This window comes from Phocoena sinus, chromosome 9, assembly GCF_008692025.1.
Source record: "Phocoena sinus isolate mPhoSin1 chromosome 9, mPhoSin1.pri, whole genome shotgun sequence".
NCBI lineage: Eukaryota > Metazoa > Chordata > Mammalia > Artiodactyla > Phocoenidae > Phocoena > Phocoena sinus.
The window spans coordinates 93,973,952-94,001,636 of record NC_045771.1 but is presented as its reverse complement, the minus strand read 5'-3'; the positions used below and the strand labels follow the sequence as shown (position 1 = coordinate 94,001,636).

The 27,685-nt window shown below is 34.7% G+C and overlaps 1 protein-coding gene across 4 annotated transcripts in view; it reads right to left on the bottom strand.

Annotated features, from left to right (window-relative positions):
- SUGCT (succinyl-CoA:glutarate-CoA transferase) overlaps positions 1-27,685 on the bottom strand; it is a 764,199-nt gene that overhangs the window by 645,397 nt on the left and 91,117 nt on the right. For 3 of the 4 annotated variants that reach the window (XR_004351441.1, XR_004351440.1, XM_032643169.1), the window contains exon 8: positions 19,281-19,424. The exons of the other annotated variant lie outside the window; for it this stretch is intronic. Coding sequence is in view for 1 of the 3 variants with exons in the window: in XM_032643169.1 (XP_032499060.1) it covers positions 19,281-19,424 (144 nt within the window). In the remaining 2 variants the exon portion in view is untranslated. The remainder of the gene's footprint in view (positions 1-19,280; positions 19,425-27,685) is intronic. 4 annotated transcript variants of the gene reach the window in all.

The following is a 27,685-nucleotide window of genomic DNA, read 5'->3' as shown; positions in this document are numbered from 1 at the left end:
AGAAGAATTAAAGAACAAACAAACAGAGATGAGCAATACAATAACTGAAATGAAAAATACACTAGAAAGAATCAATAGCAGAATAACTGACACAGAAGAACGCATAAGTGACCTGGAAGACAGAATAATGGAATTCACTGCCGCAGAACAGAATAAAGAAAAAAGAATGAAAAGAAATGAAGACAGCCTAAGAGACATATGGGACAACATTAAATGCACCAATATTCGCATTACAGACCTCCCAGCAGGAGAAGAGAGAGAAAGGACCCGAGAAAATATTTGCAGAGGTTATAATACTCAAAAACTTCCCTCACATGGTAAAGGAAATAGCCACTTCCAAGTCCAGGAAGCGCAGAGTCCCAGGCAGGATAAACCCAAGGAGAAACACGTCCAGACACATATAATCAAATTGACAAAAATTAAAGACAAAGAAAAATTATTAAAAGCAACAAGGGAAAAATGACAAATAACATACAAGAGAACTCCCATAAGGTTAACAGCTGATTTCTCAGCAGAAACTCTACAAGCCAGAAGGGAGTGGCACAATATATTTAAAGTGATGAAAAGGAAGAACCTACACCAAGATTACTCTACCCATCAAGGATCTTATTCAGTTCGACAGGGAAATCAAAAGCTTTACAGACAAGCAAAAGCTAAAAGAATTCAGCACCAACAAACCATCTCTACAACAACAAATGCTAAAGGAACTTCTCTAAGTGGGAAACACAAGCAAAGAAAAGGACCTCCAAAAACAAACCCAAAACAAGAAAATAGAAATAGGAACATATGTATCAATAATTACCTTAAATGTGAATGGATTAAATGCTCCAACCAAAAGACACAGGCTTGCTGAATGGATACAAAAATAAGACCCATATATATGCTGTCTACAAGAGACCCACTTCAGACCTAGGGACACATACAGACTGAAAGTAAAGGGAAGGAAAAAGATATTCCATGCAAATGGAAATCAAAAGCAAGTTGGAGTAGCAATACTCACATCAGATAAAATAGACTTTAAAATCAAGAATGTTACAAGTGACAAGGAAGGACACTACATAATGATGAAGGGATCAATCCAAGAAGAAGATATAACAATTATAAATATATATGCACCCAAGACAGGGGCACCTCAATACACAAGGCAACTGCTAGCAGCTATAAAAGAGGAAATCAACAGTAACACAATAATAGTGGGGGACTTTAACACCTCAATTACACCAATGGACAAAACATCCAAACAGAAAATTAATAAGGAAACACAGCTTTAAATGACACAATAGACTTATTGATATTTATAGGACATTCCATCCAAAAACAGCAGATTACACTTTCTTCTCAAGTGCGCACGGAACATCCTCCAAGATAGATCACATCTTGGGTTACAAATCAAGTCTCAGTAAATTTAAGAAAATTGAAATCATATCAAGCATCTTTTCTGACCACAACGCTATAAGATTAGAAATCAATTACAGGGAAAAAAACATAAAAAACACAAACACATGGAGGCTAAACAATACGTTACTAAATAACCAAGAGATCACTGAAGAACTCATAGAGGAAATCAAAAAATACGTAGAGGGCTTCCCTGGTGGTGCAGCGGTTGAGAGACTGCCAGCCGATGCAGGGGACACGGGCTCGTGCCCCAGTCCGGGAGGATCCCACATGCCACGGAGCAGCTAGGCCCGTGAGCCATGGCCACTGGGCCTGCACGTACGGAGCCCGTGCTCCACAAAAGGAGGGGCAACAGCAGTGAGAGGCCCGCGTACCGCAAAAAAAAAAAAAGTAGAGACAAATGACAACGAAAACACGATGATGCAAAACCTATGGGAGGCACCAAAAGCAGTTCTCAGGGGGAAGTTTATAGCTATACAAGCCTACCTCAAGAAACAAGAAAAACCTCAAATAAACAATCTAACCTTACACCTAAAGGAACTAGAGAAAGACGAACAAACAAAAGCCAAAGTTAGCAGAAGGAAAGAAATCATCACGATCAGAGCAGAAATAAATGAAATAGAAACAAAGAAAACAATAGCAAAGATCAATAAAACTAAAAGCTGGTTCTCTGAGAAGATAAACAAAATTGATAAACCTTTACCCAGACTCATCAAGAAAAAGAGGGAGAGGACTCCAATCAATAAAATTAGAAATGAAAAAGGAGAAGTTACACCACAGAACTACAAAGCATCATAATAGACTACTGCAAGCAACTCTATGCCAATAAAATGGACAATCCAGAAGAAATGGACAAATTCTTAGAAAGGTATAACCTTCCAGGACTGAACCAGGAAGAAATAGAAAATATGAAGAGGCCAATCACAAGTAATGAAATTGACACTGTGGTTAAAAATCTTCCAACAAACAAAAGTCCAGGACCAGATGGCTTCAAGGGTGAATTCTAGCAAACATTTAGGGAAGAGCTAACACCCATCCTTCCCAAACTCTTCCAAAATAATTCCAGAGGAAGGAATACTCCCAAACTCACGAGGCCACCATCACCCTGATACCAAAACCAGACAAAGATACTACAAAAAAAGAAAATTACAGACCAATATCACTGATAAATATAGATGTTAAAATCCTCAACAAAATACTAGCAAACAGGGCTTCCCTGGTGGCGCAGTGGTTGAGAGTCCGCCTGCCGATGCAGGGGACACAGGTTTGTGCCCCAGTCCGGGAAGATCCCACATGCCGCAGAGCAGCTGGGCCTGTGAGCCATGGCCGCTGAGCCTGCGCGTCCGGAGCCTGTGCTCCGCCACGGAAGAGGCCACAACAGTGAGAGGCCCACGTACCGCAAAAAAAAAAAAAAAAAATACTAGCAAACAGAATCCAACAACACATTAAAAGAATCATACACCATAATCAAGTGGGATTTATCCCAGAGATATAAGGATCCTTCAATATATGCAAATCAATCAATGTGATACACCATATTAACAAACTGAAGAAAAAAACCATATGATCATCTCAGTAGATGCAGAAAAAGCTTCTGACAAAATTCAACACCGATTTATGATAAAAAAACTCTCCAGAAAGTGGGCACAGAGAGAACCTACCTCAACAAAATAAAGGCCATATACGACAAACCCACAGCAAATATCATTGTGAATGGTGAAAAACTGAAAGCACTTCCTCTAAGATCAGGAACAAGACAAGGATGTCCACTCTCGCCACACTTATCCAACATAGGTTTGGAAGTCCTGGCCACGGTAATCAGAGAAGAAAAGGAAATAAAAGGAATACAAATTGGAAAAGAAGTAAAACTGTCACTGTTTGCAGATGACATGATACTATACATAGATAATCCTACAGAGGCCACCAGAAAACTACTAGAGCTAATCAATGAATGTGAAAGTTGCAGCATACAAAATTAATGCACAGAAGTCTCTTGCATTCCTATACACTAACAACGAAAGATCAGAAAGAGAAATTAAGGAAACAACCCCATTCACCATTGCAACAGAAAGAATGAAATACCTAGGAATAAACCTACCTCAGGAGGTAAAAGACCTGTACTCAGAAAACTATGAGACATTGATGAAAGAAATAAAAAATGACACAAACAGATGGAACGATATACCATGTTCTTGGATTGGAAGAGCTAATATTGTGAAAATGACTATACTACCCAAAGCAATCTACAGATTCAATACAATCCCTATCAAATTACCAATGGCATTTTTTACAGAACTGGAACAAAAATTCTTAAAATGTGTATGGAGACACAAAAGACCCCGAAGAGCCAAAGTAATCTTGAGGGAAAAAAACAAGAGCTGGAGGAATCAGACTCCCTGACTTCAGACTATACTACAAAGCTACAGTAATCAAGACAATATGGTACTGGCACAAAAACAGAAATATAGATCAATGGAACAGGACAGAAAGCCCAGAGATAAACCCATGCACATATGGTCACCTTATTTTTGATAAAGGAGGCAAGAATATACAATGGAGAAAAGACAGCCTCTTTAATAAGTGGTGCTGGGAAAACTGGACAGCTACATGTAATAGAATGAAATCAGAACACTCACTAACACCCTATACAAAAATAAACTCAAAATGGATTAAAGACCTAAATGTAAGGCTGGACACTATAAAATTCTTAGAGGAAAACATAGGCAGAACACTCTTTGGCATAAATCACAGCAAGATATTTTTTGATCCACCTCAAAAATAAACAAATGGGACTTAATGAAACTTAAAAGCTTTTGCACAGCAAAGGAAACCATAAACAAGACGAAAAGACAACTCTCAGAATGGGAGAAAATATTTGCAAACAAAGCAACTGACAAAGGATTAATCTCCAAAGTACATAAATAGCTCATAGAGCTCAATATTAAAAAAAAAAAACCAATCAAAAAAATGGGCAGAAGACCTAAATAGACATTTCTCCAAAGAAGACATACAGATGGCCAAGAGGCACATGAAAAGCTGCTCAATATCACTAATTCTCCGAGAAATGCAAATCAAAACCACAATGAGTTATCACCTCACTGGTCAGAATGGCCATCATCAAAAACTCTAAAAACAATAAATGCTGGAGAGAGTGTGGAGAAAGGGGAACCCTCTTGCACTGTTGGTGGGAATGTAAATTGATACAGCCACTATGGAGAACAGTATGGAGGTTCCTTAAAAAACTACAAATAGAACTACCATATGACCCAGCAATCCCACTACTGGGCATATACACTGAGAAAACCATAATTCAAAAAGACACATGCACCCCAATGTTCATTGCAGCACTATTTACAATAGCCAGGTCATGGAAGCAACCTAAATGCGCATCAACAGATGAATGGATAAAGAAGATGTGGTACATATATACAATGGAATATTACTCAGCCATTAAAAGAACAAAGTTGCGTCATTTATAGAGATGTGCATGGACCTAGAGACTGTCATACAGAGTGAAATAAGTCAGAAAGAGAATACCAAATATCATATATTAATGCATATATGTGGAATCTAGAAAATGGTACAGATGAACTGGTTTGCAAGGCAGAAATAGACACACAGATGTAGAGAACAAATGTATGGACACCAAGGGGGGAAGGGGGGATGGTGGGATGAATTGGGGGATTGGGATTGACATATATACACTAATATATATAAAATAGATAACTAATAAGAACTTGCTGTATAAAAAATTAAATTAAATTAAATTCAAAATAAATAAATAAAACCCAAACTTTCTATAGCCACTTCCACCTGCTAAGGTGGTGAATTAGCTGGCTGAGGTGGAAATACCAACTGGAGCAAACAAGAGGCTAGCCAAAAACTGAAGAGGAAACACTGGGTAAAGAGATGTCCACAGGGAATATTGGAAAACTCCACCATATTCCTGGGAATCTAGAAGGCCACATGCATGTGCAGAGCTGTGTGCATGCACAAGAATGACCCAAGAAGGCCTAATATTTTACTTATAGCCGACCTTGAGGTTCTGCACAAGCATGAGTGAAAGAAGAGTTGTAAACTCTGTCCCAACACACAGAGTGTCTCAGCAAAGGCGAAGAGATAACATTGGTTCAAGGCAGTTAAGAAATTCTATGCTTAATCATCAGCTGACCACTAAGCTAACTGAACACAGTGGCTTCAAAAGACAAAGAATAAAGACTTTATAAAATTCATTCAGAAAAGTCACTAAACAAAGAAACAACAACAGTGAATAGCAACAACAATGAACCCTTGAGCACAGGAGAAATCTGAACTCCATAGTTTCAACACTCTATTATTTAAAATATCCAGTTTTCAACCACACACACAAAAATTACGAAACATGCAAAGAAACAGGAAAGTATGACCATTCATAGGGGAAAAAAAGGCAGACAATAGAAACAGTCTCTGAGAAAGCCCGGTGTTGTACCTAATAAAGACTTTATTTTTTTTTAATATTTATTTGGCTGCGCTGGGTCTTAGTTGCAGCACAAGAGTTCTTTGTTGCCATGTGCAGAATTTTCGTTGCGGCATGCGGGATCTTTAGTTGCAGCATGTGGGATCTAGTTCCCTGACCAGGGATCAAACCCAGACCCCCTGCATTGGGAGCACGGAGTCTTTTTTTTTATATATATAATTGTTAGTTAACTTTTTTTTTTTTAACATCTTTATTGGAGTAGAATTGCTTTACAATGGTGTGTTAGTTTCTGCTTTATAACAAAGTGAATCAGCTATACATATACATATATCCCCATATCTCCTCCCTCTTGCCTCTCCCTCCCACCCTCCCTATCCCAACCCTCTAGGTGGTCACAAAGCACCAGCTGATCTCCCTGTGCGATGCAGCTGCTTCCCACTAGCTATCTATTTTACATTTGGTAGTGTATATATGTCCATGCCACTCTCTCACTTTGTCCCAGCTTACCCTTCCCCCTCCCCATGACAGAGACAATCTTGAAAGTAGCAAAATAAAAGCAACTCATCACACGCAACAGATCCTCAATAGATTAGCACCTTAATTCTCACAAAAAAATCACAGATGCCAGTCAGCAGTGGAATAACATATACAAAATGCTAGGGGATGGGTGGAAGAACGTCAACCAAGAATTCTATACCTGGCAAAACTATTCTTCAAAAATAAAGATGAAATTAAGACATTCCTAGGTAAACAAAAAAGGAAGGATCTGTTGCAAGCAAACCTGCCCAATAAGAAATACCAAAGGGCTGAAATGAAAAACAAAACACCAGACGGTAACACAAACCCACACAAAGAAATAAAGAGCAGCAGTAAAACTAACTAAAATAAGTAAGTATAAAAGACAGCATAAATGTACTTTGTTTATAAATATTTTCTTCTCCTACCTGATTTTTAAAAGAACTGAATAGAGCTATAGTAGTAAACCTGTGTTGATGGGAATACAGTGTATAAAGATGTAATTTGTATGACAATAATAGCACAAAGGGGAAGGGAGGGAACAAAGCTATACTATAACAAAACAAGTTTTTACATGCTGTTCAAATGATGTCGGTATTAATCTAAACTAGACTGCTTTAGATTAAAATGTTAATTGTAACTCCCAGGGCAACACTAAGAAAATATGGAAAATACGTGTGGGCGCACGTGCACATGTGCACACATAAACACGCAATGGGAATTAAAATAGTACACTAGAAAATAACTATTTAACAATAAAAAGGCATTAATGGAGGGACAGAGAAATACAAAAGACACAGAATTTAGAAAACAATAGCAAAATGGCAAGGAAAAAAAGCAGAGATTGGCAGAATATGTTACAAAAATTGATCCAACTATATTCTGTCTATAAAAGACATATTTTAGATTCAAAGACACAAAGAGATTAAAAGTAAAAATATGAAAAAAATATACCATGTGTAATGGGCTGAATTGTGTCTCTCCCAAAATCCATATGTTGAAGTCCTAACCCCAGCATCTCAGAATGTGCCAAAATTTGGAGATAGGGTCTTTCAAGATGTAATTAAGTTAAAATGACATCACTAGGATGTGCCCTAATCCAGTATGACTGATGTCTTTACAAGAAGAGAAAATTTGTATTCAGATATATACAGAAGGAAGATGATGTGAAAACACAGGGAATGATAGCCATTGACAAGCCAAGGAGAGAGGCCTGGAACAGTTCCTTCCCTCATGGGCCTCAGAAGAAGTTAACCCTAACAGCACCTTGATCTTAAAGTTCTTAGAGTTCAACCCTCCAAAACTGTGAGAAAATAAATCCCTGTTGCTTAAGACACCCAGTCTATGGAACTTTGTTATGGCAGCCCTAGCAAATAATAGATCATAAAAATGGTAACCAAAAACAGATTGAGAATATCAGAAAAAAGAGACTTTGAGGCAAAAATTGTTACTAGAAGCAAATTATATACATTTATAATACATTTATATAATTATAATAGTTATAATAATATATAATAATTATAATAATAGTACATTTTATAATAATAAAGTGGTCCATTTATCAATAAGACATAACAATTATAAACATATATGTACCTAACAGCAGAGCACCCAAAACATAAAGCAAAACTGACAGAATTGAAGGAAGCAAAAAACAATCCAACAATAAGAGATGGAAACTTAAATATACCATTTTCAATAATAGATATAGCAACTAGGCAGAAAATCAACCAAGAAATAGAAGACTTGAAATGCAAAAATGCAAATCAAAACCACTTCAGACCCACTATAATAGCTAAAGTAAAAATTATGGGGAATAGCAAGTGTTGACAGGAATGTGAAAAAACTGTAAACCTAATGAATTGCTGGTGGGATTGTAAAATAGTGAAGCTGTTTTAGAAAAAAATTGACAGCTCCTCAAACGTTACACAAAACTTTACCATATATACCAACTAGACCAAAGAAACATCTATATAACACTCCACAACATCAGCAGAATACACATTCTTCTCTAGCACACCTGGACCATCCTCCAAGATAGACCAAAAACAAGGCTCAGTAAATGTAAAAGGACTGAAACTACATAGTGATTGTTCTCCAACTACAATGGAATGGAGTAAGAAATTAAAAATACAAGGGTATTTGGGAAATTCACAAACAGGTGGAAATTAAACAACACATTCCTAACAACCAATGGATCAAACAAGAAATCTCAAAGGAAATCAGAAAGTGATTTAAGATAACTGAAACAAAACACAACATACCATAACTTACGAGATGAAGCTAAAACAGTTCTTAGAGGGAAATTTATAACTGAAAACAACTATATTAAAAAAGAAAAACAACTATATTAAAATATATATATTATTATCGAATCAATAACCTAACACTCCTCCTTAAGATACTACAAAAAGAAAAGCAAACTAATCCTAAAACTAGCAAAAGGAATGAAATATTAAAGATAAAAGTGGAATAAATGAAATATAGAGTATAGGAAACCAATAGAGAAAAATCAATGAAATCCAAAGTTGGTTTGTTGGAAAGATCAACAAAATTAACAAACCTTAAGCTAGACTCACCAAGAAAAAAATAAAGAAGACTCATTTACTAAAATCATGAATAAAAGAGGGAATATTTGTACTGACCTTACAGAAATAGAAAGGATTCCATGAGAATACTATGAACAATCATATGCCAATAAATTAAATAACCTAAATGAAATGGATAAATTCCTACAAAGACACAAATTACTGAAACTGACTAAATAATAAATAGAAAAACTGAATAGACATATAACAAGTAGAAAGATTGAAATAATAATCATAAAACTTAACAAAAAAAGCAGCAGCCCAGACTTTTTTAGCTTCACTGGTGAATTCTACCAAATAATTAAAGAATTTGTACCAATTCTTCACCAATTCTTCCAAAAACTAGAACAGGAGAAAACAACTCATTCTATGAGGTATCTTTCTGATACCAAAAACCAAGAAAACCATCACAAAAAAAGAAAATTATGGAGCAATTCTCCTTTTTGAATACAGACCTCAAAATTCTTAGCAACATACAAGCAAACTAAATATAGCAACTTTACCAAGAATTATAAAGCATAACCAAGTGAGATTTTTCCAAGGATTACAAAATTGGTTCAATATACAAAAATCAATATCAATTGTTAATCAATGTTAATTAATCAATAATCAAATAACATATTAATAGGATAAGTGACACAAACCAATTAATGATCTCAATAGTTACAGAAATAGCATTTGCCAAAATCCAACACCCTTTCATCATACTAGTGGTGAAAAACTGAATTTTTTGCCCTGAAATTGGGAAAAAGAAAAGGATGTCTGTTCTTGACACTTCTATTCAACATTGTACTTGGGTTCTTTCTATCCAGGGCAATGAGGCAAGAAAAATAAAATGAAAGGTGTTCATGCCGGAAAGAAAGAGAAAAACTATCTCTATTCACAGATGACATGACCTTGTATATAGAAAATCCTATAGTATACACTAAAATATTCTTAGAACTAAAAACACAAGCCCAGCAAGGTTGCAAGATACAGAGCAATATACAGTCATTATGTTAAGCTCCATTGTTCAGTGCTGACCACATTACTTATCAAAATCATCCTCCCAAAAGACAAGTCAAGATTTGTTATATTTGTACACTCTTCTTAAAAGCTAAAACATATTCCCCAGTCATCTTTATTCACCATAACACTGCCAAGAATAACAGCGTGCTTGGCACTGGGCACTCAATAAACATTTAAGTGAATAAATAAATGAATGAATGAATACTGGGAGCACCTTATACCCTTAAGGATAAGTATAATACAGTCTCTGGATCCAGACTGAGTTCAGGTCCCAACTCTGCTATTTACTGGCTGTGTGACACAGGGCAAGTTACAGTGTTATTCTACGCCTCTGCTTCTTCCTCAGTAAAATGGGAATAATAAAACTGTTGTGGAAATAAATCAGTTAATATATGCAATGTGCTTAGAACTGTGTTTAGTGTAAATGTTACCTAAGTTTTACTATGTTTTTAAAGTCACTCTCAATGATTCAACTTTGGAGAATATAAACAGCCTATACAATACAGCATCTACTCCAAGGTCAGCAAGTTCATAGCACTCTCCCAATGTTGCACCTTTATATTATTATTGTTAATAATCACAGCACTCCTTTTCCAGAAACTGTCTCAACCTTCTCAATACCAGTCTCCAGTCAGCCCAAGAGGCAGAAAAGACTAACACTGTTTGCCGTTCTGTGTTGCTTCTACTGTCATTCTACAAAAACAGCACCAGAACTCAACTTTTGCTCTACAGGCTTGATCTAGCACCCTGACAATAAATTTACTCCCCACAAAAAAGAACAGTCCTCTAACTGATTTCTAACTTCTAACAGGCCTACTAGTCATAGAATATTGGATTATTATTTAAATTAAATGTCACATCTCATGTTTGTTCTTCAGGTAAGTATTAATAAATGGCCAGATTTACTGCTAATGCCAACTTCTAAAGAATGTCTTTCACTGGGCTTTTTGTCAGTGCCTAGAACATGCCAAGTTTTGTCCTGCTTCAGGCTTTTGCATTAACTATTCTCTCCATCTGGAACATCTTGCCCTGGCTAACAGAAGTATCCCTGCTATCTTTATGAAACTGTTGCATATCCTTATGCAAATTTATCACTATTACTTGTTTATTGTCTGTATATACAACTACAATGTAAATTCCATGGGGCAGGAAACCTGCTGGCTTGTTTATCATTTATTGTATAATCTGGCATAAGAAACAAGTGTGGATGGACGGAAAGATGGATAATGGATGGATGGATGGATTCTGTGAGTGCAGATTCAACTTAATTTCTTAGTCCCTAAAGTGAGTATCAATCGGTTTAAAAAATAGAGACCAACATCATAACTTTAAAGTGAAAATATATTTAGTATATGGCATTTACCATAATGGAAAAGTAAACTAAGCATATAAAAATGGCTGAAACCAAAGTGGTTTCCTTTTAGCCCTCAATTAACTAGAAAATGAAATCAACCAGAATATCAAAATTTCTAAGCACTTCAGCTAATCAAGATCTTATTTTACACTGGTGCTATATAATGACTCTAGGCTACGAAAAAATTAAAAATTATTCGGCATTATTCCTCATACACATTCTGTGAAGAACCAAAGTGATTTCCCTGGAAATTAAATCTCAGTCACCATGCTTGCTGCCAGTGGTTTACTTATCCTTTAGCTGCAATGATGACATAATAGTTGGGGCCAAATAGATTCCACTGGGAATCAGCTGGTCCATAACTTAGGACAGGTAAAGAGTCACCATTAACTAGCAAATATAGAAGGATGTAATTACTACATTTTATTCTACATAAAATTTTCCAACCCTAGAAAGTACCAAGATGGAGGTGGAAGTGATTAACTTAGCAACAAAAACAAATTGTTCTACTCTAGTAATAGAGAACAGAGGTGATTCTAAGACTGTTAAACCCACCTTTAGGAACAGTCAATTAAGTTCACTATTCTACAAGATCCTTCAAAGACAAAACCTAAATTTGGGGAATATCCATCAACACCAATGGCTCTTTCTCCTCCTATTTCTTTTATATCTTTATCTTAATTATGTTTCTATTTTTCAGAACATTTTGAAAGCACCAAATTGTTTTAAAGTATCTAATGAGAATTAAATTAGATCACAATGAAATTTGTCTTCTGGTTTTATTCTATTCTCCTTTGAGATATTCTCCCACTAGTAATTATCAATTATTACAAGTTAAAACCCCTGGTTTCCCTCATTATGGCTCATGTCATATAAAAATATGACATGTCCACGAATATAACTAAAGATTTCAGTTATATAAAACCAGAGCATCCTCTCAATACACTTATATTTTGCTGAATCTTCTTTAAAAAAAAATAGTGAACCGTGTTTTGTAATGCAGTCAACTTGTATTCAATCCAACCAATAGTATAAAATAATAACAGAAAATAATAGATTATCTAAAATCTTTGCAGTTTTCTTTGGAAGTCATCTGATTTTTCATTTTTTGTGTGTGTCTTTATCTACCTACTTACTCATCTTAATATTATTTAAATTTTAATATTCATATATCCCCTGAAATTAAATTGATAGAGCAGTGGGAGGCCTTAGAGAATTAAAGAACTGAAGTTAGACGAGGATTAAAAATTGGCCACAAGTAACTAAAGACAGTCAGGCTGGCATGAGCCTTCAAGACAGGAATGCATTAGGCTCCTCAGGGAAATTCAAACGCAAATTTGTAGTTCCCAGATTTCTTCAACTTTCTGATATTATCCTTTTTTTTTTTTTTTTTCCTCTCCCTACTCCAGTCTCTCAACTTCTTTGGTCACAGACTGCTACTTCTCCATCTTTCCACCCTCTATTTACCCTTCAGGATAATCTTAACTTTCAGCCGCCACTTCCTTCCTGTATACAGGATTGTCTTTCCTCACAGATTGGGACATTTGAGACTGTTCTCAAGGTAATTCTTCCGGAGCTGACTTATTAATTAGGTAGAGGGCCTAAGGCCCACAATACTTTAGGAGTACACAGAAATGTTTTAATTTTAATTTATTTTAAAATCTGAAGAAAAAAATGAATATGTAATACCAGTAAACACACAATAATTAGTTATATTCATCTTTATATGAATGCAGTTATAAATATAATTCTTAACATTTTTATGGAGGAAAGGACCCATAAAGGCAAAATTTTCTAGGGCTCACAGAAATCTTAATAAGTCCTTGAATTCTTCTGAGTCAGCCCAGCCTTACATCCCTCCCCAGTCAAAACTGGTGCATTCTAGCCTCATGGGTAAGACCCAGACTAGAGGTGACTATAAAGTATTTCAAAATCTGATTTATGGTGATGGTTGCAAAATTCACTAAATTCACTAAAAACTGTTAAACAGTCACCCCTGAAATAGGATGAATTTTATGATATGTAAAATATAACTCAATAAATTTTTAAAGGTATAGATTAAATAGGAAAAGCAAAAACACAGGTGTATCTAAAAGACACAAAAGTATCAGATTATTATACTTGTTTGAATTCAAAAGTTTATCCATAAAAATGTGCTATAATAATGAGTTAAAATCTCATCTACCCTAAATATGAACAATCTATAAACAAGGAAAAAAAGGTGAAATAAAAAATTCCAAAACATTCTATATGTGAAAATAATTATAGAAGTTTGGTGCTAAAAAAAACCTAACTCATTGTAGTAGTAATTAGGGGAGCCTGGTTGCAATTAAGTACAGGAAGGATATTAAAACTTTCAAAAGATATTTCTGTAAGCCACAACAGAAGAATAAGAGCAACAGAATAATTGGAACCACATCCAAACCCACTTCCTTGTTATTTACCAATATCATGTAAAGAATACTGTTTAGATGCTGACATTAGACAATCTTCAGTTGACAACTTTAAATCATATTAAGACTAAGAAAAAAAAATCAAAAGAATTTTATGACAAGGGTTAAAAGTTTATAGCCTTGAAACTACAAAAAATTTGGTGCCCACTACAAACCACATCCCGACAATTGTCATGTTTCTACGATGAAATGGTTTTGTTGTGGCTGAGGCAATCATTTCTGAGTTAATTATTAGCTACTATTCAAATCAAGTACAATTTGTCTATTGTACATTAGATCACTTCTAAGAGAGGGGGTACAAAATTTCATTTTTAGCAACTGATACTGAATGTTATAATCATTCATTTGTCATCCTATGCAATGCAATCAAAATGAGTAGAAAACTATGTTTTTTACCACTGCATGAAATGGCAGTCATTTTCCAGGCAGCCGAAATTAAGTTCAAATGTTATCTGCTTAATGCAAGTGAACATTTATATAAAAAAAAGAAAATGAATACATTTTTTAAAAGGTGAAGTTTCCTATTACGTTACTTTGAAAAGTATCTAGAAATAGCACTTCCTATTTACATAAAGCAGATTTTAATCATTTTGTGGTTTGGTTTTTAGATCTAAAATCTACAAATGTTATCTTAAATTGACAAACTAAGTGAAGTTAGTCAAGATTTCTCTAATATGAAAAGATATAATAATTATGATAAAATCATGTCAATAACCATCTTTTTAATCTCAGCATATTTCTAACATTGTGAAATATTTTTTCAATAACCTAATAAAATTAATGCTACTCATCAGTAGTATACTTTCTAATAGACAAAGAATTTGCCATATCCTTTGTTGCACTAGAACTTCAAAACAACCCAGTATGTTAGTATAGTGAACATCTGTTGATTGGCTCCCTATCATCCTTTTCCCCTTCCTCTGGCCAAAAAATAACTCCACCATTCTTCAAGGAAATCATCTCTCCCCAGTCAAAGCCATGTGGTTTGGGGAGTTAACCCTGTCCCTTGTATTAGGAATGGCTTAAGCCAATCAATATAGTTTATCTTTCAGGACTCATTAATTGGTTCAGGAATATTTCACTTAACCCAGTCACTTAACAGTCACAGTCTTGTGTTCTGGGACTTCTAAGAAAGGGCACTTCCTTTCTCTTCCATGGGAACTACTGAAAAATTCAGAAACTTTCCTGGGTGGTACAGTGGAAGGATGTAAGATCTGGAACAAGAATTGCTAAAACTTTAGCTCTTCACAATGAAGAATGGAGAAAAGGGGAGAGACAAGGAGAAAGGCAGAAAGCACAGAATAGGAATGAAAACAGGAAAGGAAAAAAAGACAAGCAAAAAAAAAAAAGAGAGAAAAGAGATGCCCAAGGCTAGAGAAGCACACATGAGAAGAAAAGAGAGAGTCCAGAGCCAAAGAATAGGGCAGAGGCAAAGAATCAACGAAAAACGGAGGTTAGGCTGCAGTGGGTTCAGGGAATGCAAAGGCTTTTATCACCCATTGTGTTGCACTTCAGGAAGGCTTCAGCATAAATTATTACCTGTACCACTGCCCTTTGAAACTCTGTAACACTGTTCACAGCTCAGAGGTTATTTTGAATGTGGCAACGGTAGCAGTATCCAAGGAGACATAGTCTTTGGTTGAAAGACCATCGCCTAACAGAATTTATAAACAGAAGCCTTAAAAAGTTAAAATCCAGATTCCTAAGCATGATATATGAGGCCCAACCACATTCTGCAACCCCGTTAGGGAACCACAGGGACTATATATCACCTCCAACTCTCCCATACAACTTGGCTGCCTCTACTAGTAAACTTTGAACAGCTATGTCACCTCCCACTCCAAGCTACCTAGCACAGAGCCTGGGATATAGTTAGTGCTCAGTGGACTAGAGCTGAAACAAAAAATCCAGTCATCCCATGACTCCAAATGCTATTTTTTCTCAAAATTCTCATATTTCAACAAAAACACCTGTCCATCAGGTTAAAGTCCATGATGGCTTTCACTCAGTGGATCTAAACATGATTAGATAATGACCCAGAAGAGCCCACTTTGTTGCACTATCTTACTGTAGCTCTTGGCATGCTTTGGGGAGGTGGGGGCAGTCTTACTATGTGTTTCCTTATTACTGAGTGCTCTTTTGCTTCCCCTGCCTCTTACTCAATTTGCCTTCTCCCCTTTAGCTTCACCACAGGAAAGCTGGAGCTTGCCTGTCCCTCAATGTCAAAGCTTGTCCTTCATTAAGCAGGGGAAAGAGAATGATTCAGGATGTCAGAAATCAGAGGTCTTGCTGTGACTCTGCTGCTCAAGTAGGTCAACCTCTCTTAGCCTCAGTTTTCTTATAAGTAAAATGAGAATAGAAATACCTGATCTACCTACGTACCTCCAATGATAATTATGAGAGCAAAATAAAATAGTAGATGTGTAAGTGCAAAGCTCTAAAATAAGGCATAACAGATTTTTATTGTTAAAAGGTAGTTAATGACAATGGCCAAGATATAGAAACAATGTAATTGTCCATCAGTGGGTGGAGAGATAAAGAAAATGTGGTATGTACATACACTGGAATATTATTTATTCATAAAAAAGAAGGAAATCTCGTCATCTGCAACAACATAGATGGATCCTGAGGGCATTATGCTAAGTGAAATAAGTCAGACAGAGAAAGACAAGTACCATGTGATCTCACTTATATATAAAATCTAAAATTTTTTGAAAATTTTATTTAAAAAATATACCAAATTCATAGCTACAGAGAACAGATTGGTGGTTGCCAGAGGTGAGGGACAGGACATGGGCAAAATGGGTGAAGGGTGTCAAAAGGTATAAACTTGCAATAATGCAATAAATGTCATGGTGATGTAATGTACAGCATGGTGACTACAGTTAATAACACTATATTGCATATTTGATAGCTGCTAAAAGAGTAGATCTTAAAAGTTATCACAAGAAAAAAAATTTTTGTAACTGTATATGGTGATGGATGCTAACCAGACTTATTGAGGTGACCATTTCACAATACATACAAATACCGGATCATTATGTTTACACCTGAAACTAATATAATGTTATATGTCAATTATAAAAAGGTAGCTAATGAGCCTTAAATACACTAATAATTTTAGCTACCTTTGACTGGGTTAGCTACAGCACAATAGGCTAAATCACTGCTACCATGTTTGCCAAAAGCAAATCATTTCATCATTTGTTGTTTATCAAGGACTTATCCTAAGTCAATGATGTTCTACTTTTTTCTAATTTTCCCTAAGCAAGTTTAAGGGTTATGAGGCATACCCATTGGTAACAGTGGTTCTCTGATTGATCTCCAAAGATTGTTAGACCTGCTATTTGACAAATACTGGGCTGGGCTTTGAGGATACCGCTATAAGCAAGAACAAACATTATTCCTGCACACATGGAACTTACAGCCTCAAGGAGCAACATGAACAACAAATATAGACACACACCCAAAGTGTGCATGAGTTTGCATTTACTGTACCCTCACTTTGAAACAGCCCTACCAGTGATTCCACCCACCTCCATGCCCACCCCCATGGAACCACACACCTCCAGACTGTGAATCACTGTGTTAGGTACTAGAAGAGAATTCAACTCTATAATACTCTACAAGAGAATTTTTTCCGAAGCTAATTAATTCATCATTGACATATCATAAGAAAAGCAGTCTGGGTAGAGATCTGAAGACCTAAGCAGAGCCCCAAATACAGGACCAGCTACATAATTTGTGAGTACTGGTGCAAAATGAAAAATGTAGGACCTCTCATTCAAAAAGTATTAAGAATTTCAAGGCAGTGACAGCAGAGCATTTAAATTAAGCCTAGTGCCTTCTGTGACTGCATAGGTCACACACCTATGAAATCTTCACGGCTTCCACATTTACTGGATGTGCAATTTTACCCAATCACTTAACCTACCTCGAGTTCCTTACAGCTATAAAATTAGGGGAGGAAGGAAAAAACTTTCAGCTTCTTCTCAGACCTGACATCTGCTTCTCTGTTAAGAAGAGAGATCTTTCATTTGGAGAGAGTTCTTTTACCCTTTTATTATAACCATTAAAACCCTGACTGTGACTCAAAGCTAGTGTTGAAAACTCAAAAAGTATTTCACTTTCAATCATATTAATGTTTTTTTACTTCTATGCACTACCTTAATTTTGTCTAAAAGAAAAAAATCTCCAAAGCAGAGTTCCAAGATTTCTATTTTCCCATGTATGCCATTTAAATCTGAAATTCCCAACTGAGGTCTTTGTCTATGACGTAATTTTTCCCACAGTAAAATGTCTCCTTGTACAAATTAGATATTTTCTTTTTTTCCCCTCCTTGAAAAATTACCTATTCAAAATCAACTTCCACATATGGTACCGCATCTAGGTTTGATCCACTGAAAAGGAGGCAAACATAACTGACAGCTATCTAAACCAAGGGTTCTGAATCTGGAGCTTATGGTAAGAATTTTGGGAAGTAATTCACTTGAATGAAAAAAAAATTATATCTTTATTTCCATCAACCTCTAACTAAAATTTAGCATTTTTTTCAATTATGCATGTAGACAACAAACCACAGGAGTATTAGCAGTACCTAAGTATGACCTGATCACCAGTAAATATTCTACATATTTTCTTATAGTTGCAGATATCTCAAAATATCATTCATGCTCAACACTACCTCAAAATTGCAACAGTTACTGAATCCACTAACAGATATCCTGTTTTAATGTATTAATAAAACAACACATGTACTATTATAACACAAAATTGGTTTTTACATTGAAATAACTACATCTCAATATAATTAGCTCCCTCTGTAATCCTAAGTATCTCATTCTATGCATTTAAAAACATAATTCTGAGGAAAGGTTCACAGACTTCACCAGATTACCCAAAGGGTCCATAGCACAAAAAAGATGAATAAACTCTGGTAAAAAGAAGTTACAGAGCTTGCATGACATGAAACAGAAACAACTGTACTCCTGTCTCAAAAACAGTAATAGACCTATTCTAATAAAAACAGTCTTTAGGGCTTCCCTGGTGGCGCAGTGGTTGGGAGTCCGCCTGCCAATGCAAGGGCCACAGGTTCGTGCCCCGGTCCGGGAAGATCCCACATGCCACGGAGCGGCTGGGCCCGTGAGCCATGGCCGCTGAGCCTGCGCGTCCGGAGACTGTGCTCCACAACGGGAGAGGCCACAGCAGTGAGAGGCCCGCATACCGCAAAAAAAAAAAAAAAAACAGTCTTTAAAATTCTGGTTCAACAGCAATGTCTACATTATAACAAAATCTTCGTGGTCCATTTATTTTAATATGACAATATCAAGGACACCAAAACAGAACAGCTTTTGCTGTTATTTTGGTTTTTTTGGGGGGTGGGGGAAATTCTGTTGTTTTGCTTTTTGTTTTTGCACATGTGACCACAGGATTTGATATGAAAAAGTGTAACACAGATACACTATCTGTGGCCTTTATGCCACTATCTAAAATGTTATTTGGATTGGTACCTGGGATGACAGTAGGTTACAATCAATGAACAGTCCTTTTCCGGTTTTATATCTTTGTATCAATCCAGCCATAATGGCTCCATATGCATAAAGGCCAGTGGCAAGATCAGTCATGGCCACTCCTGGACGAACTGGATCTCCATCCTGATTTGAGGGTTAGGTTAAGAAAAACAGAGAAACTGAAAATTAAAAACATCATATGAGCTCACAAATATCCTAAGGTCAAATAAAAGAAAGAATTGTGTATCATGTGCACACATACATACACGCACAAGAAGTACAACAAATTGCTGTTGGTGGTAAGGATATATTTACATTTGCTGTATATTTATTATTTTTCTGAATCTACCCCCTACCAACAAAACTAAACCAAATCAAATGAAATAAGACTTTTAAAAACATGTCTAAAGTTCCTTCTTAATATATTTTACATTATTTATACCAAAAAAAGTGAATAAGTGAATTTGAATTTAAATGAGTTAATCTGTTGGAGAGGAAAGAGTTAAAGAAGTATTTTTTTTCTTGTTGGGTTAGGAGGTTCTCCCAGGAAAGAAGAGGGCAGAAGACCTGGTCTAATCTCCTTATAAGCATGCTAATAACTGGCAAATACACAAATGGTATTTGCTTTAAAAAAAAAAAAGAATTTATATATAAAAGGCTTTTAGCAGGATACTCCTGCTTTAGAATTACTACGGTAAAGAAACCTAGCATCTATAGATTTATGGGGCATAAGGCATGAGCTATGCAACTATCTGGATATAAAATGGAAATGTTCCAATAGCCCATCAGTTTCATGTAATATGAGGTGAACCATGTACTCCATTTGAGATCTTATCTACTGCTCTGGGTTTGAGAATTTTGTTATTGTGAGAAAAAAGGCACTGGGGTCCTATCTCAATGTCCAGGAGCTCCTTCTGCTTCTCCTGTGCCTTTTTATTGCTTGAATCCTTAAAATTACAAGTAAAGCTTGATACCGATTCATGTCAGTCTTATTGACAATCCAATCCTTGACCCATATGTAAAGATATTAGAATAGTACCAGGCAAACAGTAAGTGCCCTATAAAAATTAGCTATCAAATTATTTGTCAACATTATTATTAATCATTGTTGTATCAGATAGTTCCTATTTTTCACTACCTTGAATTCTGCCAAGTCTTTCATTGCACATAATGCCTACAAAAACCTATGTCACCTAGTTGATTTATTCATTCATTCACTTCGCTATTCATTAATTCCAGCTGTTGTTCAGTCATTTTCAGAAGCTAATTTTGCCTTTTCTGAAGCCCATACATAAACTATGTTAATCATCTTACAAGACAGCTAAATTTGTTTAAAGCAAGTGAGACTGTATAGCGACTAAACTATTTTTCCCTGCTCTTCAACACAATTTCAAGGAAGATATTGCCATAAAAATTGGAAACTTCTGGGGGCCTTCTAACTATTATTATTGGAAAAACTTGTAGTGGCATGAATCCATAAATTTAAAATTAATACTGTCATTTGGATTTAAGATTATTTAATGTATTAAAAGTGAGAGGTAAGTTCAAATTTAAGTTTATAGACATCATCTGCTTTCTTACTATAATATTAATATAATCACATTTCTTGAGAAGTTTTCTATACTTCTCAGAGCAGTAGAAACAAATCATATAATAAATCCTTTATATTACATTTTAAGTCTCCAGAAAAATGGAGACTATACCCAATATTCTAAAAATATCAATACATTATCCAGAATAATAGCATGATATGTATGAACATTAACTAAATATTGTCATCCATACATTAGAGACAACATTGTCACTGTTAAAAATGACCATTTGTGCCAAATAAGTTTAATGAAATACTAATTTAAAGAGGCTTGCTAACACACTTTAGATTCAAAGTTATAAATAGGCTGAAAATAAAAGCATGAGAAAGGATATATCATGCAAACAGCAACCATAAGAATGCTGGAGTGGCTATACTAATAGCAGACAAATAAACTTAAAACAAAAAAAGCTCTAGAGAAAAAGAGAGAGATTTTATAATGGAAAAGGGTCAATGCATCAGGAAGATATAACAATTAAAATCATACATGCACCCAAAAATTGAACCACCAAAATACAAAAAGCAAAAGTGACAGATTTGAAGGGAGAAATAAACCCTTCATGAATAACAGTAGGGATGTCAATACTGAAATATGAATAGTGAGCAGCACAACTAGATAGAGGATCAAAAAAGAAATAAAAAATTTAAACAACACCATAAACCAAGTATACCTAATAGATATAAAATGCACATTCTCAAGTGCACATGGAACATTCTCTAGGACAGACCATATCCTAGGCCCCAAAACAAGCTAAAATAAATTTTAAATGAGTGAGTTCATACAAAATATATTCTCAGATCACAATGAAATGAAATTAGAATCAATAACGGACATATATGAGAAACTCAAAAATATGTGGACAGTAAACAACATTACTCCCAAAACACCAATGAGTAACAGAGGAAATTATATAAGAAATTAGAAAATACTTCAAGATGAATGAAAATAAGGGCACAACATACCAATATTTATGGATGCAGCTAAAGCAGTATTTGAGACAAATTTATAACTGTAAATACCTATAATAAAAAAGAACAAAGATCTCAAATCAATTACCTAGCCTTCCACCTTAAGACATTGAAAACAAGAAGAGTAAACTAAACCCAAAGCAAGCAAAAGGAAGGAAATACATATTGGAGCAAAAAATAATGAAATACAGAATAGAATTCCAATAGAGAAAATCAACAAAACAAAAAGTTGGCTCTTTGAAAAGATCAGTAAAACTGACCAACTTTTAACTGAACTGTCCAGGAAAATGAAAAGAGAAGCATTCAAATTACTAACATTAGGAGTGAAAGAAGGAACATCACTAACAACCTTGCAGAAATGAAAAGTATTACATGGGAATACAATGAAAAATTGTATACCAACAACTTTGATAATCTAGATGAAATGGACAAATTCCTAAAAAGACAGAAACTACTGAAACTGACTAAAGAATAAATAGAAAAACTGAACAGACATATAACAAGGAGAGAAATTGAATTAGTAATTGAACTTCCAACAACAACAACGAAAAGCTTTTTTTAGCTTTGCTAGTGAATTCCACCTCTTTACAAATACTTCTGAAACCTGGAAGAGAGGAAACACTTCTCTACTCATTCTATAAGACCAGTGAAAACTGAGGTCAAGCCACACAGAAACATCAAAGGAAAATAAAGCTACAGACCAACATCTCTGATGAATGTGAACACACCAAAAAATTCCAACAAAATGCTAACAAACTGAATCCAGCAACATATAAAAATGATTATACACCATGACAAATCAGGATTTTTCTCAGGAATGGAAGGTTGGTTTAACACTTGAATATCAATCAACATAAGCATATGATAAAACTCAACACCCTTCATGATAAAATACTCAACACCACCACACTAGGAACAGAAATGAAATTCTTCAATTTCATAAAGGGCAAATGTGAAAAACAAAAAACAAAAAACAGCTAACCTCATAGTTAAAGGTGAAAGACTGAATGCTTGGCCCCATTAGGAACAAGACAAGGATGTCTGCTCTCATCACTCCAAGTAAACATTACACTGGAGGTTTTAACCAGTATAATTAGGAAAGAAAAAGAAATAAAAGGCTGGAAAGAAATAAATAAAACTACCTTTATTTGCAGGTGACATAATTTTGTATACAGAAAATCCTAAGAAATCCACCAAAAATCTGTTAGAACTAATAAGTGAGTTCAGCAAGTTTGCAAGATACAAGGCATTATACAAAAATCAATCTTATTTCTACACAATAACAATAAATAAACCAAAAATGAAATTAAGAAGCAATTTCGTTTACAACAGCATCAAGAAGAATAAAGTACTGAGGAATAAATTTAACAAAAGAAGTATAAACTTAAACTCTGAAAACTACAAAATATTGTTGAAAGAAATTAAAGAAGATCTAAATAAATGGAAAGACATCCCATTGTCATGACTTAAAATTGTTAATACTGCAATACTCCCAAACTGATCTACAGATTCAGTACTGTTTCACCTATTGAAATCCTAGGTGCCTTTTTTGCAGAAATAAAATCTGATCCTAAAATTCATATGGAAACTCCAGGGACAAAGAATAGCCAAAACAACCTAGAAAAAGAAGAACAAATGTGGACACATACTGCCCAATTTTAAAACTTACTACAAAGCTACTGCAAACAAGGCAGCATGGATGGCACAAGGCAGATATACAGACTACAGAAATTCTCACCTTCAATTCATTTTTGACAAGCATACCAAGATAATTCAATGGGGAAGGAATAGTCCTCAAAAATTGGTGAAAAGAATGCAAAAGAATGAAGCTGGACTCCCTCCTCACACTATATACAAAATTAACTCTAAATGGACCATAGACCTAAACATAAGAGCTAAAACTATAAAACAAAAGAAAATATAGGAGTAAATCCTCATGATCTTCAATTTGGCATTGATTTCTTAGATATGACACCTAATAGCAGCAAAAGAAAAAAGATAAATGGTACATCATGAAAATAAAAATCACATGTGTTTCAAAGTAAATGATCAAGGAAATGAATAGATAAAAAATGGGAGAAAGTTTTTGCAAATCACATATCTGATAAGGAACTTATAAACAGAATTTATAAAGAATACTTACAACTCAATAAGAAGACAAATAACCATTTTTTAAATGGGCAAAGAATTGAATAGACATTTCTCCAAAGATCTACAAATGGTCATTAAGCATATGAAAAGATGTTCAGCATCATTAGCCATCAGGGAAATGCAAATGAAAACCACAATGTGCTTATAACTCGAAACAATAAAGACAACCCAATTAAAAAATAAGCAGAGGGTTTAAATACACATTTCTCCAAAGAAGATATATCAATGGCTAATAAGCACATTGAAAGATGCTCAACATCATTAGTCACCAGGGAAATGCAAATCAAAACCACAACGAGATACCACATCACACCCACTAGAATGGCTATCATGAAAAAGAGAAATAATAACAAGTGTTAGCAGGGATGTGAAAAAAATTGAAACTCATATGCCACCAGTAGGATTGTAAAATGGTGCAGTCGCTGTGGAAAAAGACTGGCAGTTCTTCAAAAACTTAGATATAGAGCTACCATATGACCCAGCAACTTCACTTCTAGGTATATACCCAAGAGTATGAAAACATATATTCTCCCAAGAAACATATGCACAAATTTCCATAGCAGCATTATTCACAATATCCTAAGAGTGGAAGAAACCCAAATGTCCATCAACTGGTAAATGGATAAATAAAGTGTGGTACAGCCAGATGACGGGATATTTCAGGCAATAAAAACGAAGTACTAATACATACTACAACATGGAAGAATTCTGAAAACAGTATGCTAAGAGAAAGAAACCAGTCACAAAATGCCACATATTATATGATATCATTTTTATGAAACATCCATAATAGGCAAAACCACAGAGAGAAAAGTAGAACTGTGGGCTGGGGGCAAGTAGGAATAGGGAGTACTGTTAATGGGCCTGGGGTTTCTTCTGGGGATGATGAAAAAGTTCTGAAGTTGATTGCACACCTCTGTGAATATACTAAAAAACACTGAATTGTACACTTTAAATGGGTGAATTATATGGTATATGAATTATATCTCCATAAAGCTGTTTTATTTTTTAAATACCATTATAATGCTGGTAATTAAAGCAGAAAAATAGAAATTTTAAAAATCTCTTTAAAGGTCTGCTAAAGAACATGTACTTAGTGGGAACTCTAGAAGTTACATTTCATTCAAGGCTGCTTGGTAGCAATAATTAAAGAAGATGTACCATTTGTATTCTATTGTAATTCAGAGATGGCTATGCTCATACTTTGGAAATCCCTCATAATCATATTCCTGTCATCTAAGAATTGTCAGCATGCCAGAGGAATAAGAAAGTGAAAATAAATTACCATTTAGTAAGCAGAAAATCCCACAGAGAACCACATTGTGGCTGTGAAGTGACTAGGTATTCCCAGGTGCAATCAGGCAGAATCAGAGAAGAGGCTGTGTATCCTCATGGAATCAAACTCCCCTTCCACATCTGGAGCTCCATAGGAGCCCTAATGCCGTGACAGTACTAACCAATGTGCCTCTTCTCCTCAAATCTGGGATAAATGGGGTGGTACTTTTTATGTCAATGAGTATAGGAATTCATCACTCACAATCTTTAGTAAAAATATATTTCAGGAAAAATGGGTAACTAACTGACCTTGTTAAGCAATATGCCCTAGAATCTCATCATAATTTGGATTTAAACTTATAAGTAGACTTTTGGAAATGAAGTAAAGTTTTTATTTTATTAAATTTTAATTCTAGAAATCAATAGTAGAATGTTTTTTTTCATGGTCACTTAGAAACTGCTTTAAGTGTATTCGGTTCTTTTGATAAGTTAATGTAACCTTTTTGTAAGAGCAACTTATGATGATTTTCCTATAAAACTAAAATGAGTGTGCCTCTCATCAACAAAACTACAAGAAAAAGAATATTCTACTTAAGAGTTAAGACACAGAGTTATAGTTAGAGGACAAACTATAACATAAAAATATTAAGAGTCTTCCCAATCATTCACTTTACATATTCATTTGTGTATCTCTCCATTCTCACTATTTCAATGTTATTTTCATATATTTTCTCATCCCCCATTCATTCATGTATTCAAAAACTCATTACAGGTAAAACCTGAACATTAGTGGAAAAACTAGGGAAGTCTGAAAAAAATGTGGAGTTTAGTTAATAGTATCATACCCGTGTTAATTTCTTAGTTTTGATCATTGTACTATGATTTTGTAAAGTGTTAACATTAGGATGAAGGGTATAGGAACTTTCTGTACTATGTCTACAACTTTTCTGTAAGTACAAAATTGTTTTAAAATTTTAAAGTTGATAAGTAGAACCTGAATTAGTTCTTTAAAAAATAAAGTTTGAAAATTTCAAAGTGGTTTTTATTTTTAGAAAGTTATGCAATCTAGAGAAGAAGGGGAAAAAAATAGGCAACCACCTATAAAGGTGTTCATTTGTTTCCTTTACATCACAATCTCCTAAATTATAAAATTAAAAATTTAAAAAGATTATTTCCCAAACACAGTTTAAGACTGTTTTAACATTTCATTCATTTCTCCATTATCTATTCTCACTACTTTCAGAGTTTGCCAAATGAAAAAGAAAAATGATGTGTTTTCTAAGTTATTCATTAAAACCTTGTCTGGTTAAAAAGTACATAAGAAACTTTAAATCAGTTCTGGCACACGTTCAATAAAGAGGCATGAATTCTCCCACCAAGAATTTTTCTCCTTAGTCATATTACTCAACCTAATTACTTCATAAAACAACAAAAAATGTTAAAACTTTTTTTAAGTAGTTGGCTTCATTTTCAAAATAAGAAGTTATTGTTAAATATGTCCATGTCTCTATGTCATATTTTTATTTCAAAATGAGGCATTCATTATATAAATGTAATCTACAGAAAATTTTGTTTTTACTCTAGGGCACATGAATTTTAAAATGATCTATTTTCCAAAATATGAATTCTTCTACTATTTACTAACTGCATAACCTTTGGCAAGTTCTTAGCCTTTGTTAGTTTTTTGGTCAATTGTAAAATCTTGCTAATGACAAAATCTACCTCATCAGTTGGTATGAAGATTAAATAAGAAAAGGTGTATAAAAAAACTTTTTATGAATGTAAAAGGCTGCACAAATGTGACTTTTTTAAGATACTTGGTGTAGTGCTCTAGAAGACCCATCAGAAAGATTTGACAGGGGCTCACGGGAAAAGGCCAAGATGGGAACCTCAATCAAGGACAGAGGAAAGAGGGAACAGATGTATTCATGAGATACTTAGAAATTTGAATTCATAGACTTGGATTATTGATTGGGTGAGGGAGGGGTTAAATTAAATGAATTGTGGGGAAAATCAATAGGAAATTAAGCTTCTTAATATGATGGTAATATTTTGATTATGAAAGCCACCATAAGTATGACTTGCAACCCTAGTTAGGAAAAGTATCTTTAGTAGAAATAGAAAGAGCAGCACAGAGAACAAAAAGTGGTATATTCAGATCAAATGAGGGTTTTAGCGACTAGGAAGAACACAGTCACCACAGTCACTGCCTACACTTTATGAGCACCGACTCTGGAACTACACAGTATCTGAACCTTCTGTTCCAAGCACAAAATCTACTCGAGCCATTCACTGATGCTAAAGAATATGCTTTTAGCACAGTCACATACAAATTTTCACAGAGTAACATTTCCCCTACATGAAGGAAGTTCTGTTGAATGGCTGAAACACGGAACTCAAAGCTGTAAATTCTACTAGT